This window comes from Zychaea mexicana (assembly GCF_025766255.1).
Source record: "Zychaea mexicana strain RSA 1403 chromosome Unknown BDB00scaffold_39, whole genome shotgun sequence".
Taxonomy (NCBI): domain Eukaryota; kingdom Fungi; phylum Mucoromycota; class Mucoromycetes; order Mucorales; family Lichtheimiaceae; genus Zychaea; species Zychaea mexicana.
Genome location: NW_026516702.1, coordinates 66,123 through 83,248, shown reverse-complemented (window position 1 = coordinate 83,248; position 17,126 = coordinate 66,123). Strand labels below are relative to the sequence as shown.

The 17,126-nt window shown below is 44.0% G+C and overlaps 4 protein-coding genes across 4 annotated transcripts; 3 read left to right on the top strand and 1 right to left on the bottom strand.

Annotated features, from left to right (window-relative positions):
* Positions 1-257: 257 nt before the first annotated feature.
* On the bottom strand, positions 258-1,225 carry BDB00DRAFT_824482 (C2 domain-containing protein). The gene is made up of 3 exons (XM_053123616.1): positions 1,133-1,225; positions 602-1,066; positions 258-529 (listed from the first exon to the last, which is right to left on the bottom strand). The coding sequence occupies exons 2-3, from the start codon at positions 958-960 to the stop codon at positions 487-489; spliced, it is 402 nt and encodes a 133-aa protein (XP_052979382.1). The 5' UTR covers positions 961-1,066; positions 1,133-1,225; the 3' UTR covers positions 258-486.
* Positions 1,226-1,538: 313 nt separating this feature from the next.
* On the top strand, positions 1,539-3,892 carry BDB00DRAFT_872631 (uncharacterized protein; the record flags this gene model as incomplete). Its single annotated transcript, XM_053126981.1, has 11 exons — positions 1,539-1,620; positions 1,705-2,194; positions 2,266-2,337; positions 2,425-2,499; positions 2,566-2,634; positions 2,706-2,773; positions 2,839-2,914; positions 3,003-3,074; positions 3,157-3,228; positions 3,416-3,487; positions 3,559-3,892. 11 exons carry the CDS (start codon positions 1,539-1,541, stop codon positions 3,890-3,892), a joined length of 1,482 nt encoding a protein of 493 aa, XP_052979381.1.
* A 707-nt stretch (positions 3,893-4,599) lies between these two features.
* On the top strand, positions 4,600-12,336 carry BDB00DRAFT_872630 (uncharacterized protein; the record flags this gene model as incomplete). The annotated part of the gene is made up of 18 exons (XM_053126980.1): positions 4,600-4,635; positions 4,705-4,758; positions 4,823-4,888; positions 5,212-5,400; positions 5,475-5,637; positions 5,706-7,349; positions 7,422-7,569; positions 7,632-7,984; positions 8,046-8,365; positions 8,428-8,773; positions 8,840-8,946; positions 9,012-9,113; positions 9,166-9,336; positions 9,403-9,525; positions 9,587-11,141; positions 11,210-11,554; positions 11,630-12,249; positions 12,322-12,336. 18 exons carry the CDS (start codon positions 4,600-4,602, stop codon positions 12,334-12,336), a joined length of 6,357 nt encoding a protein of 2,118 aa, XP_052979380.1.
* Positions 12,337-12,630: 294 nt separating this feature from the next.
* On the top strand, positions 12,631-15,203 carry BDB00DRAFT_788170 (uncharacterized protein; the record flags this gene model as incomplete). The annotated part of the gene is given in 7 exon segments (XM_053120767.1): positions 12,631-12,946; positions 13,032-13,295; positions 13,364-13,443; positions 13,514-13,607; positions 13,673-13,963; positions 14,032-14,965; positions 14,984-15,203. The coding sequence occupies 7 exon segments, from the start codon at positions 12,631-12,633 to the stop codon at positions 15,201-15,203; spliced, it is 2,199 nt and encodes a 732-aa protein (XP_052979379.1).
* Positions 15,204-17,126: the final 1,923 nt, after the last annotated feature.

Below are 17,126 nucleotides of genomic sequence, written 5' to 3'. Positions count from 1 at the left end.
CTGCCTAACAATATGTATTTTGCACTTGGTGAGAGTTTAGTTCTTAAGTATACATGAAGGACAAGATCTGTAAAGCAGACTGATAGCAGCACAATATGATATCCCATATTCAATTTACAACGAGCGGTCTCACATAGAACAGAGTGGTTCTTGAGGAGATCTGATTTCTGCTATGATAGTTGGCAAGACAGACGATTTCATGTTACACACAACATCATTACCTGCCAAAGCTGGTATGCGTGCATTGGCAAGGAGACGTTTAAAATAGAAAAGCAAAAGATGCTTAAGGATCAAACGCTTTCTTTTCAATTAATGATATATTTACTAAGATTGTCTATTTCAAATTGATGCGTTTTCAGGGGTGGTGTTGAAGGGAATCGAGGATGTTCTACTGCTTTGGATGATTGATTTTGTACAGTTGCTTCTTTCGAATCCCCACATGAGGACAGTAGGGGCTGATATAAGCGGTAATTAAGGCCGAATGCTTCAGTTACTTGGGCCAAATAGCTGCTCCCAAGCGTCAGCGTATCTAACAATCAAATTGGGATATCAGCTGTAGCTTTCTTGACAACACCTATACGATCACGTATGATCAACTTACTGCTGAGGGTCTCGGACATGCTGCTCAATAAAGCCAAATTTAATCTGAACTTCACCGGAAATGTTACTTTTCTCGCTCCGCTTGTTGAGACCAAACCACTGTGGTAAGTTTTGAGGGTCGTTGTAGTGGCGAGGCATACCGTCAGCAACACCACCAGCATTGCGGTCGAAGCAGTTTTTGACAGGAATCGAGATTTCGCCAAGGAAATCACGTCCAAAGGTGTCCTTGTCCCATACTGTCACGTTGAATGGTCTTGGCACCTTGTCAGCACCAATAGGGATTTCAAACTCGTAGTTCCAAACGGGATCCAACGTCTGCTTGATCACCTTGGTGGTGTACTTCTTGTCGCTGTTGCACATACCATATGTCTAAGCATTCCTGTAGCCTCCTTTATCCTGCCTATCCGTTTCTGGTACTTACTCTACGCGAAAGACCACATAAGGATCTGAGTAGCCTGTTTTGTCACTACACGGATAAGGAAGAACGTCAATAAAGCTGGAAGGGATCGGTGAAAGAAAACACAAAACATACGCTGCGGCAAGGTTGCGGGCACCAATGACGCCAATACGAAGCTTCAAGTTGGACATGAGGAAATGATCAGGGATGAGTGAGAATGAAGAAGAGAGAGAAAAGAGAAGAAAAAAATATAATCAGCATCGCACTGCGCATGTTTAAACCATGCGCTTGTTACACTGGGCTCTCTTTGAACAGCTGTGATCCTAAAAAAAGCTTCACGTGTCTGATGTCCAAAAGTCAAGTCCTTTAAGGGTTACACAAGGGCAGCCCAAAGATATCCGCAAACACAGCCATTTTTTTTATTTTTGGCTATTTTCCACTGCTACCTGTGCCTGATAAAGACCGCCCTCGATCTTATTTCCTTCTTTTCTCTCTCTTTCTCTCCCTCTCCTTTTACCTTCCCTACTACCACGTCCACATAATGAAGATACACAGCCCACTACTACTTCTCTTTTTTCTTTGCACAGTACTCTTACTGGCTGTAGCCGTCCAAGCACAAGACGGTGAGTAGCGTGTTTGTAGGCACAGCGCAGACAACCAGAGAGGCGCGCGAGCTCACGCTCCACTTTTTTGAACTTTTCATTTAGACGGAAGCGGCACAACCGATCCTGGAACTGGTAACGATGGCTCTGTTGACGGTACCGACGGTTCTGGCGATATCACCGACGGCTCTGTTGACGGCACCGACGGCTCTGGCGATGTCCCCGACGGCTCTGGCGATGTCACCGACGGTACAGACACTGGCGACGGCACAACAGACCCTACGCCCAGCGACGACACAGGCGCCACCGCACCATCTGATGCAGCAACACCACCCGACGCTATTGACTCAGCTTCACCGACCGCAAGCGAGGCTGCACCCGCTGCGAGTGATAGTGCAGTTGCCCCTGCCCCTAGCGAGGATCCTGTAGGTACCGGCGTAGTCAGCGAAACCGCATGCTCTGCTCTCAAACAAATCTTCAACTCACTGAACGGCAACTCGTGGGTGATCTCCACTGGATGGTCGGGCACCGATATGACCAGTTGTTGCAATGGCTGGTTTGGCGTTAGCTGCAACAACGGAGCTGTGACCAAAGTGTAACGGAAAAAGTTGATTTTCTGCTCAAGAAAGAAAAGAACGATTCTAATAAGAAAATAACCTTTATTAGAGAATTGCCCTACAATAACCTCGCCGGTGCTCTTCCTGATGTCTTTGGCTCGTTACCAAACTTGATGACACTGTAAGACTACAACGCTTATATTTCCATGTTGTGTGTTTATTTTTTTAAAGTAAAAATTAAGCTCACAAGCGCCTGACGCCATTTTAGGGATCTGAGCAACAACCAAATCTCGGGCTCGGTTCCAGCATCATTATCCAGCAATATGGCCAGCCTTCGTTTTCTGTAAGTTCGTCTATACACATCTGTAATAACGCAGCAGTTTGATGATGCTCTAACTGGATAATTCAGGAACTTAGATGTTAATGAGATGGGCGGTGGTCTGCCCGCTTTCCAGAATATGCCCATGTTAAGCAGCATGTAAGACATTATCTTTTTTTAGAAACAATTCGAACTTAAATTTTTTAATCTCTTTCTCTCTCTCTACTTAGCCACCTCAAGAATAACTCGTTCACTGGCTCTATCCCTGATTCATGGAGCAGTGTTCTTACGCTGACAGGTTAGAACGACGTTGAATAAGTTCGTACTCGCATTATAAGTTACTGATCGTTTTTCATCCACTAGATATCTACTTGAGCAACAACAATTTGACGGGTCCCTTCCCTGCTGCTGTTCTCAGTCTGACAAACCTTGTGAGCCTGTGAGTGATATTCTTCCTCTGATAAAGACTTTTCCTATGTTTTGCGATGCCAATCATTATTAATTGTATGCTATTCCACGTTATTTAGCGTACTCGATAACAACCAGATCAATGGCGTTATCCCTACCGGCCTTGGAAGCTTGACTGCTCTCCAAACCTTGTAAGCACAATATCGTTAAGGGGACATACATAATCAAATCTGCTCACTCCCATCTTTACTATTACTATTCTTTCACTTGCAGTAATCTTAAAGACAACCACATTCTTGGACCTATTCCTGAAACCATCGGCAACATTACGGGACTTACCTCATTGTATGTTACAGAAAGATCGACACGTTACATAGCCATTAATCTGTGTGTTACCATTTAGGCTACTATCTCATCAAATGCTGAACGGTTCTATCCCCGAATCCTTATATAACTTGGTTAATCTCGAGTACTTGTGAGTGCAATGCAAGGGGGGAACTAGTGTGTACAGCGAAACTAAACAATATTTTAGGGATCTTTCAAACAACCGCTTGCGAGGAAACATCTCCCCAAGTGTTGGCAAGTTACAGAATTTGAAGCGCATGTAAGGAGATAGCGAAAAAGACATGATGTTTGGAAGGCCCAGTTGGCTTACTGATCTTGTATATATTGTAGTATGCTTGGACATAATGGACTCAACGGCGCGATTCCCAATGAATTCGGAACACTTGCTGCATTAGAGTACATTCAACTCAACTATAACGCTCTAAACGGCCAATTCCCGAGCTTCATGGCTCCACGTGCACTTGGATACTGCTACATGACCCCTAATCAGTTCCAACTTTGCCCCGATCAGACGATCGTTGGCAATCCGGACAGTATGGCGTTCCAATGCGCCACTGACTGTATCGTCGGAACTACTCGCCCAGGTGCTGGTAGCTCGACTCGCGTCAACCTTATGACACTTACTACCTTTGCTTTGGTTGCACTTGCCTTTGTGCTTTTCTAAATACCATTCTCGCCTAATATTATTATCCTTGCATAACGTCGAGTATCTCTTCCTCTTTTTTTTACACTGTAGAGTTTCACTTCTTTCTCATTTGCCCCTCGAACTTAATGGCAGGTCATATTTTCTATTCCTGTCAAGACCGACATACGCAATTTGTTATTTATACGATTATTAAAACATCGATCCTCCTCTTTCAGCTAAAGCCAATACACCGCTGGAGTTAGCCTTTGTAGTATGCACAGTCTACATTTGAGCACCGTTGTGCGCATATATACATAAGATATATTTCCTTGAGGTTCAGCAACTGAATGAATTTTAATAGCTAGAGATGATATTGCTAAAAGTGGAATAAAGCCTGATGTCTTGACTGCGTATAGAACTATTTGATAACGTGGGTGCCATGCTCGCAGGAAAGGCTTATCTCATGTGGCTTTGGTACTGTTACAGACCGTCCATATCAACACATCAATTGCGCCACCTACAAGAAGTACACTGCGCTTAAGTTGTAAAAATGCGTCTACAATGTAAACTCAGCAACACAGCGCCAAAACCATCTATTGCATGGCGAAGGGAAACTCTTTGTTGAGCATAGTCGTATATTTTTTTTAGCTACGCGTCCTTTTCACACCATTATTAGCACTTGTTCTTTTGAGAATAACACAACAAACATCATAGACTATACATTGCATATGAAAACATGTTTAAGCATGCCAATATCCCGGGTCCGAGCGGCATTACTAGCTGTAAGTATGCTGCATAGATGGTATTCGCTCGTGTAACCTCCCATCAGCATATCGCTTTCTTTGCTTCAGAGGATAACATGCGGTCGTATCTGTCTCAAAGACAACGGATTGTCTTACGGTATGGTATTACGGCCCAAAGGAAAGAGTTAAACGGAGAGCAAGCCATCATTTATGTTGCTTATTTCAGGTCAAAATACACCGCACATCTGCCGTCCTATTCCCCGTATTTACAGATACCCGGGACAATGGAGAAGTAAGCGATAATTGACCTGCATAGATCAGGGCAGTATGTATTGTGCTGGCAGTCAAGACATCACTCATTTGCATCATGCTTGTCGCTGATATGATACTACATACTAAGCTTTCAATAAATATAACCAAAAGCGCCCCCTTTCTTGCCAAGCAAAAGTCCGATCATAAAGCAGATGGTCAGTTGCTTCGTTCTTCTGGTCACTTGAACAGCTTCGGTTGGCTTTCGTCAAGGCACTAACGGTGCCCTTTTCTTTTCTTTATTATTTGTCTCTTTACATTTTCCTCTTTAAAAATTCCTGTATTGTTCCGTTATTCAAAATGAAGCCGTGGAATTTTATACCCTCAGCGTGGTCCACATTTACTCTTCCGACCAACATTCAAAAACGTTTATATAAATTCCTGCTGCGCAAGGCGATCGGCCAATTCCTTGCCAGTGACTTGGATCTCGAAAACTTTGACATTGAATTAGTTAATGGCTCAGTTGAGTTGCGAGATCTTTCCCTGAATTTGGAGGTAAGTATTTTATTCCTGAGTATCGTGTTTGTTGGCTGCTGTTTTTTGAACTATGATGTCTTCTTCTTATATAGCGACTTAACGAATGGATAGCGGACACACCATTTATGTTGGAACAAGGTCGTGTTGGAAGTATTAGTGCTTCTTTGCCATGGTCAAACTTTTGGAATGGCGATATTGCTCTCAAGGTACAAGGGCTGGATTTGACGCTGCGACCAACGAAGCCTACGAGAAGAAGTAAGATTGGATGATCATCTTAATATATATTTTGATAAGGCTATTAACTATAGGCCGACTTGTGATAGCCCGCGCACAAGAGGATGATGACTCGCCCATTATGTCATCTTCGTTGCACTTTGCTGACGACTTTTTGCGGACGGAAATGGAGGACCAAGAGTTGATGGATTCGATACAGCAATCCATCCACGAGTCGACTTCCGCTGATGCTGATTTTGGAACTGAGGGACTCCAAGTCTTGACACGGATTATTGACAAAATGCTAGCAAAGGTCAAAATAGACGTAGTAAATACGACGATTCGCATTCTCCATAAGCCGCCAACGACAAATTCTGATGAAGAATACTCTATTGATCTGCATATACCCCGGATTTCATATTTTGACGAAACACCTGAATTCAACGCAAGGCAAACGTCTACCCAGCCCCCTCTTGTTGAATCGAGCGTTTTCCTTTCACCTGACGCCAATGAAACGATTAAAATCATTGCTATAGCATCGCCCACAATATGGCTACGCTCAAACCGCTCATCCCTCTATTCAGTCCCGTCAAAGAGTGAAACAACGCTTCAGAAGAATGAAAGTAACGATGACGAAAGCGACTTGGATCAAACAGAATTCTACGAGGCGAATGAAGGCGAGGGATCATTCTTTTACGGAAACCAATCTATTCATTCTAGCAATATGAGTGGATCGACGACACCGCGTGCTTTTCCACGTCGAGAAACCCGTGCTTCAATGTCAACAACCTATTCCGGTGGAGCCAGCAAGCCTTATGAGGCTCTTTTGCTTACAACTATGGATAAAGAGAACTGGATTCGAATCAAGCTGCGGCCTTCATTTCCTTTCAACGCACCACAATCGACGGACGCTCCAGTAATAAAGCAGATTGACTTTCTGTGCACACATATCTGTACCTATATCACCCCGTGGCAAGCAGCATTCTTGGTGGACCTTTTGAAAAAGATGAGCGATGTATCACTTGATCCAGGACCATCGGAAAAGCCATCGTCACCGGAAGGGCCACTCGATCTTCTTGCAGACTTACAGCAACTGGATCGCAAAACGCCCTTAGAGAACGAAGACCCACACATGTCATCACGGCCAATCGCAGCATCTTCAGCATTTCCTTTACAATCTGCAGCGTCTACAGCGTCTACAGCAGCACCCCAGCTTAAAATTAAGCTGCAAATTAGTACAATCGATTGCTACTTTCTGTATGCTGATGGTTACGAGCCAACAACAACACATGGTAATGGATTCAAAGATGTCAGTCATCTCAAATTGTCCATTTCTCAGGTAATCATGCGACATCAGCAGTTCCACCGTGAAACTACAAAACGGGACATTTCCATACGGCACACCCCTCCTCGGGAAGGCACAAGCCCTCTACCATCTGGATCCCCGACCGTCAACTCGTCTCCATTATCAATACTCGACATACGAGTAACTGGCTTTTCAATAAGCGAGTGGATCAAGCGACCTGATTGTGCAAAATTTTACAAGGAGTTACCCAGACGCATACGGCAGACGCAGTACGGCATGTACAACCCCATCTTTGAGTTCGACGAAAGCATACGAAATGACTATCTGCACGAGACCGAGTTTCCGAGTGTGAAGCAACAGAGGAGTAAAAACAAATCCAATAAAGGTGAAGCAATTCGTTTACGCGTGGAAAAGAAACAGGGGCATGAAGTTAGCAGATTCGTAAACGGTAACCTCCATTTGTTAGTCATTAGTCATACCTTCAAAGGCACATAGAGATACTTAACATAACAATTTATAGCATCAACGTTGGATGAGGAAAGCAGCATGGATCTCCAACCATTCACACTACATATTGATGCGCAGATTGTCGACCGTCTTGAGAACTATGTCTGCGCTCTTATGGATGTTTCCTCTACATGGACCTCGAATGAACAGGTGGATACAAGGTAAACTATCTTATTTGAAAGTGTTGGCTATAAAAACTTTGCATGCTTATTCGTTATTATAGTGCGATAGATAACACTTTAAGCCAAAGAGTATATGAAGATTTGGATCGAGCTTCGGTGGAACACCAGCATCGCAAAAAGCTACGCGTAAAATGTGCTTTTATTCGCATACTGCTCTTTATTCCGGATATGAGCCAAGTGTGTGTACGGGATGAGTTTAACGACTTGCAACATGCAGATACATTGAGTGTGGATATCAAACGGCTTGTGCTCAATTGGAATTCGGAGGTGGGCGATAGTGACGTTGATGCAGGATCTGTACATTCGCGCTATCCGCGTACTGCTCGAGCGGAGACGCCGACGAAACTCCACGTGGATTGCAGTTTTATCAATGTTTTCTTACAGCTTGCAGACGGTATGAGAGTGTTAAGACATCCTAAGTGAGCAGGATACTAATTTTATATGGCTGTTCTTAGACAACGCAGCCCAATGTTGGTTTACCTCCAAAACAGTTGTACCTTCAGGATACACACCCGGTATACCTTTTACATCGTCTCAATCTATGCAAAGTCCAAGCTTTGAAATAACATTGCGACCGTCAGCAAGCTCTATTGGAGCCAATCCTGCTTCTGCAGCCAAACCAAGTTTCTTTGGAGCTGGATCGGATATTCCAAACAACATCTTTGAGTATCTATGCAAAAACGAATCGCTCCCTCTATCGCAGAAGCAAAAATTACCAATGGAAGATCAAGCAGAATCATCGATGATATTTAAACAACGTACAATTGAAACCTCAGTAAGTAATGAACACATGTAGATGTCAATCAACATGGTCAGAAGCTTATGCGTTGAGTGCAGCTTGCTGTAGTGAACTGCCATTTCCCTGTAACGCGGCTCAATTTGACCAAGGAAGTGTGGGATGTTTTCCAAATATTACAAAACGACTTAATCTTGTGGCAACCGAGATTTATGCGTCGATTATTTCCAACCGAAGATATCAAAGAAAGCAACGATGATACCGAACGTGCATCTGCGTCAATAATGAGCGACATCTATGAAAGCGCAAATTCATATTCTGGTGATCCTCGCTTTACCGAAACTGATTCTGTGCAGGCCTCCAGTGTTCTTAGCCAAAGCCATGAAAGACTGGGTCAGAGCACAAATTCTCCGAGTTTACTTTCGCTAGTTGTGGTGATGAGTGATGGTAAAGTTGCAACCTGAAATGGCCAGATAATGAAACCAGTTATTGATAAGCTTGTGGATGTATTAGCTATCTGGGATCTTCACCATATATCCAAGGAGGACTCTGTCAAGACAACCTATCGGCTGCACATGTCTGAATTTCGATACTTTACAGTAGTAAAGCATCTCGGTTTGGTACGCTAATGTTTAGGCTCTTCTATACTATGCATGAGTCGGTTACACTAATACGTAATTGTTAGAATGAAAATATTACAACCTTGGACATTGATCAGCTGGCTCTCGATCGAACAGCGCCGACTGCGATGCCTATAATTTGCAAGTCAATACCAAAAAAGTTGAATGTACGTTGACCTCGCTCTCATTGGTTTAGATAAAACTAATTCTTAATCAAAGGCAAAACGCAACACGTCAGTAGTTTCTCTAGTTGCGAAATTGGTGCCGATGCCAGGGCTGAATAAGCAGAACAAGATCACCAGTGTTGTGGCTTGTAATATTTGCTGGCTGTTTGGCATGGAATTAAGCGTTGTCGACCACTTGGCTGGATTCCAAGGCATTCCTGAAGATGTAGGTTTATAATGAATTCACTTGTCAATTCGATACTAAATTCTTTTACTCTGCTTTTTCTATTAGATGGTCTTTATCGATCCCGCTACGCAATACAATAAGATATACGCTCACGTATTCGACATTTCAGTGGATTATAAACCGCTACATATTCCATCACGAGCAGTAATCGTTCTTAATGATGCTCAGGTACAAAGTGATTACTAATCAAATACCCCGCGAAAATCTATTAATTTTAACCGCTATACAGGTTACAACAGATATTATATCAGGAGGACAGCCTATATTCGACGTTAAAATGTGCGTGCAGAGCCTGAACGTATATCTTATGGATGATGCTACTCATGTCGGCCAAAATCATATCGAGCAAGTAATAGCACAGCTAGCAAAACGATCCGTGGATGCAAATACATACTGGTGTGCACTGGGCTTTATTTGTACCCTCACTATATCCGAATTTGAAGCTGGAGTCAAGATTAAATTGGATGAACTTGTGACGGCACCGAACGTCGATATTGCTATTCTCAACAACGTTGTGGCAATCAAGGGGTGTTCTGATTCAATTCATTCTCTAATAAATTTCATCACCTATGTCGCAAACCAAGGAGACATACCGAAGCCGCATCAAGACACTAAAGGGAAAACCCCTGTGGCAAGTCGAGTAGAGCCCATACAAATACCACGAAAGCAAAACATTGACAATAACAACACGAATCGAGATGATGGCAATATGCTGGAAAGCCTGGATCCTGACGCCTTCAAACGCTGGGTGGCGCCATCTCAGATCAACGATAGTGATACCCTAAAGATGGATTATGTGGAGGGGTATTACACATCAACTGGAAGAACCTCACGGATTGCTGAAAACGGACCACCACAAAAGCCATTGCGGAAACATCGTGCACAGTCCAGACGGAAAAAGGAAGACCAAGTCCGTCTGCTTGTCGAGGATATGAACGAACTGTCTATTGTGGAGAACTTTTACAGCACAAATAGACGGGTAAAAGCGTCCAACAAACGACCTGTCGATGTAACACGCTCCGTCTTTTCCGTACGAATACGCAACTTTGATGTAATGTTGAAGCTTTACGACGCCCATGATGTGCATTATGCCAACGACCAGGTACCTAGAAGCAGCAATAATGACAACAACACCACCAAAGAATCACTATCATGTCCAGGCTCGATCGACACTGCCTCTGACAATAGTACAAACACCACAAGCGACCTCGATTTTACCCCTCATTCCCCTACTTTCTCACTGTCATCAGACCGCTCGGATGATGCATTCAGCAAGCACGCCGCAGTACCAAAACCAGATTCCAAGCGACGTCAAGGCGGGAAGCGCGAGAGTCGTCGACATTTTGCTAGTAGAGGTGATATCGAAATGCGTCTTGATGGTCTGTCTTTGGATCTAAATTTGATGCCACCCACCGACAACGTCAGCCTTTATTTGCTCCTAAAAGTACGAGACTATCAAATAATCGACAATGTCAAAACGTCGTCATGGCATCAGTTCTTAGGATATATGCGGCCTGATTCGAACGAATTGCCACGGGAACAGGGCTCTGTTATGTTACGGTTCGAGGTTACGGGTGCGCGACCAGTAGCGGATGATCCTACGCAAGAGTTTAGAATCAAATTGAAGCTTTTACCAATGCGATTATACGTGGATCAAGACGCGCTCAACTTTTTGGTGAAGTTTTTCACTTTCGACAAGAACTTATTGCGCTCTACAAAATATGCCAACGCGACGATACAGCGTGATGATCAGAAAGATGTCGCGAGTCCAGAAATTTTCCTCCGTAAGTAGTGTGTTTTATAAGTTATGAATCCCATAAAAGAAGCAACAAACTCACTCATTGTGTATAAGAGCACGTCGAAATAAGTCCTATTGTACTCAAGATCGACTACAAGCCAAAGTACATTAATTATGGGAGCATTAAGGAAGGACAACTGGCCGAACTTGTAAATCTATTCCATCTTCATGGTGCTGATATTCAACTAAGCCAGATTAAGATGACGGGAATCAATGGTTTTACTCGGTTAGCAGATAAGCTGGCGCAGGAGTGGCTCCCGCATATCATGAACACGCAAGTGCCACACATGGTTTCCGGCGTTTCACCCATTCGCTCCATTGTCAACGTCGGAAGTGGCATGGCTGATCTGGTACTACTGCCAATCCAACAATATAGAAAGGATGGGCGTATCGTACGAGGTAAATTACCCCCTTTTGTTCAATAATAGCAATCTATGATTCAATGTTTATATTCATTGAATTTTATCTTGGTAGGTCTACAAAAAGGCACTCAATCTTTTGCTCGAGCAACCGCCATGGAAGCCATTAATCTTAGTGCGCGTTTTGCATCGGGTGCGCAGGTGATACTCGAACAAGCAGATGATTTTCTGTCACCGTCGCGGCGGCATGAATTCGTACCCATAGAATATGACGCGGATCTTCTTGACCAAGTGGAAGACGACGACGATGGGTTCTTCTTTGCCAATGCTGCTGTTGCTGCCGCTGCAGCCAACGAATATCATCTCTACCATCATCAAAAGGGCGCTACAGCAATGAGCAAGTTTGCAAATCAACCGTCCGACCTATCACAAGGGTTGCAATACGCCTATAAAAATCTCAGTCTTAATTTGGGAGCAGCGGCCCAAACGATTCTGGCTGTGCCAACAGAAATAATTGAAAATGGCGGTATGGCGGGTAGTCCAGAGAGCACGTACTCAACCTCATCGTCGTCGTCGTCGTCGTCGCCACCATCATCATCTCAAGCCAAAGCTGTCATCCGTGCTGTTCCCATTGCAGTGATAAAGCCCATGATCGGCTTGACAGGAGCTTTTCAGAGTATCATGGTGGGGCTTCGAAACAGCATCGATCCTGCTATGCGACTTCAAAGCGAGGATGTAAGTTCTTCGTTATCTGTAATCATTCATATTTTAAAACCTATTAACTTTTGGTATTACTTTCTCTAATAGAAATATAAGCGTTAGCGTCTTTGTTCAGCTAATGCTGCTTGAGTAGCTTTGAATAAAAGTGATTAAACACCTTGACAATCAATATGACATGTATAAAATAGCACTCTTATGTTCCTGTGCCTGTGCTCAAATTGTTCAGAGACAGCTGCCCAAAGTTAACTTTTTCTTTTTTGGTTCTTATACGCAGCGGGAACCAATAGCTGCGCAGATTAGGGAAAATGACAGACTCTGACAAACTCAGTCGACAGTTTTTTTTCTTTTCCCCTGTCATCACCACCCGACGGTCCTGTCCCTTTTACTGGTTGGAAAATGTCAACTGTGCTGGAATCGCTCGCCAAGCTCTCCATTACCCCCAAGTCCGTCTCACACGAAGCGGTTGCCGACAACAAGGCATGGGCGAATGCCTTGGCCGCTGTTAATCCTGGCTTTGACTATAAGGTTACCAAAAGCTTGATTCTAAAGCCAAAGACAGCCAAAACTGCCACACCCACGCCTGTTGTCGTGATTGCACTTGACTCCACCGAAACCAATGCTACCGCTTTGGGCAAGAAGCTTTCGCTCAAGGAATGCCGATTTGCCAATGAGGATCTTTTGAAGGATACATTTGGTGTTGCCAAAGATGCTGGTATTGTTTTTTTTTTTGGAGTGATAGTGGAAGAGATATATACGTCGTGGATCGGTGGATCTGATCGAATCAAATGTCTTTATAGTTTCACCTTTTGCTTTATCGAACGTGTCCGACCTCTCGTTGATCCATTTGGTCGTTGATACCGCACTTTTGGCTCTTTCTGATACAACTCTTCTTGCGTTCCGCGAGGGCGCAGCCGATAAGACTGTCTTTGTTTCTGTCGATGAATTGAAGTCATACTTTAAGTCTCTTGGAAAAGACACGATTGAAGTTGATTTCTCGACCTTGGCCGCAGCTGCAGCAAAGCCTGCTTCTGCTCCTGCTCCAAAGGCAGCCAAGAAAGAAGGTAATGATCAAAAACGGAAAGCGAGAGATAAGGTTCTCAGATTCTCAAAAAGGAAACTTGCATTGCAGCGTTAGGTCCTGCTGAAGATATCCACCAGATGGGCATCGAATACAAGAAGGATGTGGACTTTTCTAAATGGTATCAACAGGTAAGCTTAATGGCTCAAAGTTGCGTGTATCTTTGTTTGTTGATTGACTAACAAAATGGGAAAAAATAAGGTTTTGATTAAGAGTGAAATGTTGGACTACTACGATGTTTCGGGTTGCTACATTCTTCGCCCGTTGTCGTACAACATCTGGAAGCAAATCACCAGTGCGTATCATACATGTGTTTGTAACGTCTTGAATGTCTTCACTTATTGTAATTGATTAAAATAGATTTCTTTGACAACGCAATCACCGAGATGGGCGTGGAGGATACCTACTTTCCTATGTTTGTTTCCAACCGTGTTCTCGAGCGTGAAAAGGACCACATTGAAGGATTTGCCCCTGAAGTCGCTTGGGTAACCAAAGCAGGCTCAAGCAACTTGGAAGAGCCTATCGCTATTCGTCCCACCTCGGAAACAGTCATGTATCCGTACTTCTCAAAATGGATTCGTTCTCATCGTGATCTTCCCTTCCGTATCAACCAATGGTGCTCCGTTGTCCGTTGGGAGTTCAAGAACCCCCGTAAGCCCTATTTCGTGAATAGCACTGTAAACAGAGCATAAGCATACTGACTCATTCCGTACATATAGAGCCTTTCCTGCGTACCCGTGAATTCTTATGGCAGGAGGGACACACAGCCCATTTGACCCAGGAAGGTGCCGGTGAAGAAGTGCTGCAAATTCTTGACCTGTACGAACAAGTTTACAACGATTATCTTGCTTTGCCTGTCGTCAAGGGTGTCAAATCCGAAAAGGAGCGGTTTGCAGGTGGTCTTTACACTACCACCGTCGAAGGCTTCATTCCTGCTACTGGCCGTGCTGTTCAAGGTGGTACTTCTCACTGCTTGGGCCAGAACTTCAGTAAAATGTTTAATATCACTGTCGAGGATCCCAATGCACCCGCCAACCTCTCTGAGGAGGCCAAGAAGATTCACGTTTGGCAGAACTCATGGGGTATTTCGACGCGTACAATTGGTGTGATGGTTATGGTCCACGGTGATGACAAGGGCTTGGTCCTCCCTCCCCGTGTCGCTCTTCATCAAACTGTGGTCATTCCCTGTGGTCTTACTGTCAAGTCGACGCAGGCTGATACCGATAAGGTGTTTGATGGCTGCAAGGAAATTGCTGCTCGCCTCAAGAAGGTTGATATCAAGTCTAAGGCTGATCTTCGTGACAACTACACGCCAGGCTTCAAGTTCAATCATTGGGAATTGCGCGGTGTACCCCTCCGTATTGAATTGGGTCCCAAGGACCTTCAAAAGTCTCAGGTTACCTGCGTCCGTCGTGATAACGGTGCCAAATTTGCCGTGCCTCTGGACAACCTTGAAAAAGGTATTCAAGAGGCCCTCGATACCATTCAGCGTGAAATGTATGAGCGCGCTAAGGCCAAGATGGAGGAATCGATTGTACGCGTTAACAAATGGGAAGATTTTGTACCCACTCTTAACGCCAAGAAGCTTTGCTTGATTCCTTGGTGCGATCGCATGGCGTGCGAAGATGAAATCAAGGACAACTCTGCTAGAACGTACGTACAATAATATAGCTCACAACAACCCAGCTTTATTCTAACAATATTCTCACATTATGAATTCAGTGCCAACGAAGGCGAGGAAGAAGACGAGCGCGCTCCTTCCATGGGTGCCAAGTCCCTCTGCAGACCTTTCGAACAACCAACCGATCAACCTATTGTCCCCGGCGAAACCAAGTGTGTTGCCTGTGGTCAAGATGCCAAGCACTACATGTTGTTTGGCAGAAGCTACTAAGTATTGCTTCCTGTAAAATTGTACTATTGTCCATAAACCTTTCATTACAGTAAATAAATAATGATGAACTTTCTTTCATGTTTATATACCGACTTTCTGCGCGTTGCTATGGGTTAATATAGCAAACCATGGACCTCATATCGACTGCATCGGCACGAACCAGTATTTCACATACGCAGTGATTTTCAGTGCTACCCAGTTGTGAGGTGATAGGTCCCCATCCACCCCCCCCTCCCCTAATTCTGTTATTTCGTTTCCCTTCTACATTCCTTACTCGATCATCGCATACAAGGATGGCCTTGGCAACAAAGGACCTTATTGCCTTCCCAACTGATATGTCTCGAATCATTCTACTTTTTCGGTCCGCGTCTAGAACAGCACCTGACCAAAACGCCAAAAAGTTCATGAAAAACTTCGTCTCGTCATGTCGAAGCACTTCAAATTCAATCAGGTCAAAATCCAAATCAAACGATTCAAAGGCTTTTCACAGTTAAACTGGTTGAATCCACTCAAATCTCAGCATCTATCTCTAGCTGGAAAGATGTACGCGTTGAAAACCTTACGGAATGATGGGCTACTTTAGTGGAGAACGCCACAGTACCAACAGGTTTGACAGAGTTTGGGTTTGAGGTGATATTGCCCGGTCAACTTTGCTCAACATACAAATCCCCATATCTCGAAATACTTTACACTCTTACAGCCGTCATCCTTCCATCTGCAAAGTTTGCAACAAAGAAATCAAGATTTGCAAAACGCTCGTATCAAAAGATGTCGTTTATGGCTGTTTTACCGGATATAAAGTACCACGACTACTAATGCGTGGAGAAAGGCCAGGTTCTCTCTTGTGGAAGCTTTAGATTCTTCGGTGGGTGTGTTTAGAGAGCGACAAAGGAATCGAGTTTGGCGGGATATTGCGCTTGAAGGAGGCCGCTGCTGTTAACATGGAGAAGATTGAGGCCGACGTCGTTTAAGAAGAAGTTAATAGCAGTAACTCTAAAAATATCCAACAGGTCGACGATGACAGCTATATTATGTCTCTTTTTCGTATTAAATTTGCTTTATGTAAAAAGGTACTTGGTTGTATGCATGAATGCACCATTAACCTACGTTCATCCGCCATTTGAGACCTATATCGTTTGGTTTTCCGGTCCACCTTCTGACCGCCGCCAGCTTCGCCGCGCACATTCAGTTCCAACTCATCTACCTCAACATGAACCTACACCAATATTATGAGAAAAAGCATATCACCGACAGGGGAAACTACAACCCTTCCGCGAGGTCATTTAACCTTTTCACTGGATCCTCCGTATCTTCGAATGCGACACATACAAGCCTTGTGATTCATATGCCAAACGTCGAACCAATACATATTGGATTGGCAATACCCAAAAACAGCTTGTTGTGTTGAAGGACGAGCAGATACGCCCCGTAATCTGGGCTTGACACCTTTGTTTCTCCTGGTAACAGCAGCACCATCACCAGCATGTCGTCGGCATCAGCACTCGGCATCGCAGCCTCCTAGTATGTTAGCTTTCCAAAGACATATAGTAAACAATAGCGTCAGTAGAGCTTGTGTAAACTTTGCTGAGATACATAGTGGTGTTGTTACAGAAGAAAGGACGCTGGAAGGTTTCTATATTTATACCTCTGTCGATTAGATTATACATGAAACTAAAGAATGCTTAATGCGCGTCAAGGTAAAATTATATATATGATATACACGTGTCTGAGTCGTCCCGCAGCCTCAGTGACAAAGAAGAGTCATGTAGCTTGTTGCTAATGTGCTACATTCATAAAAGGTAATTTCCTTTGAACAGTTTTACGCAATAATAACAGCGTTACTAATAATCACTACAATCCGGCTATGTGGGTTTCTGTCGTGTGTGATGTTAATTGTGGTGGCCGTGGTGATGGTCAAATTAA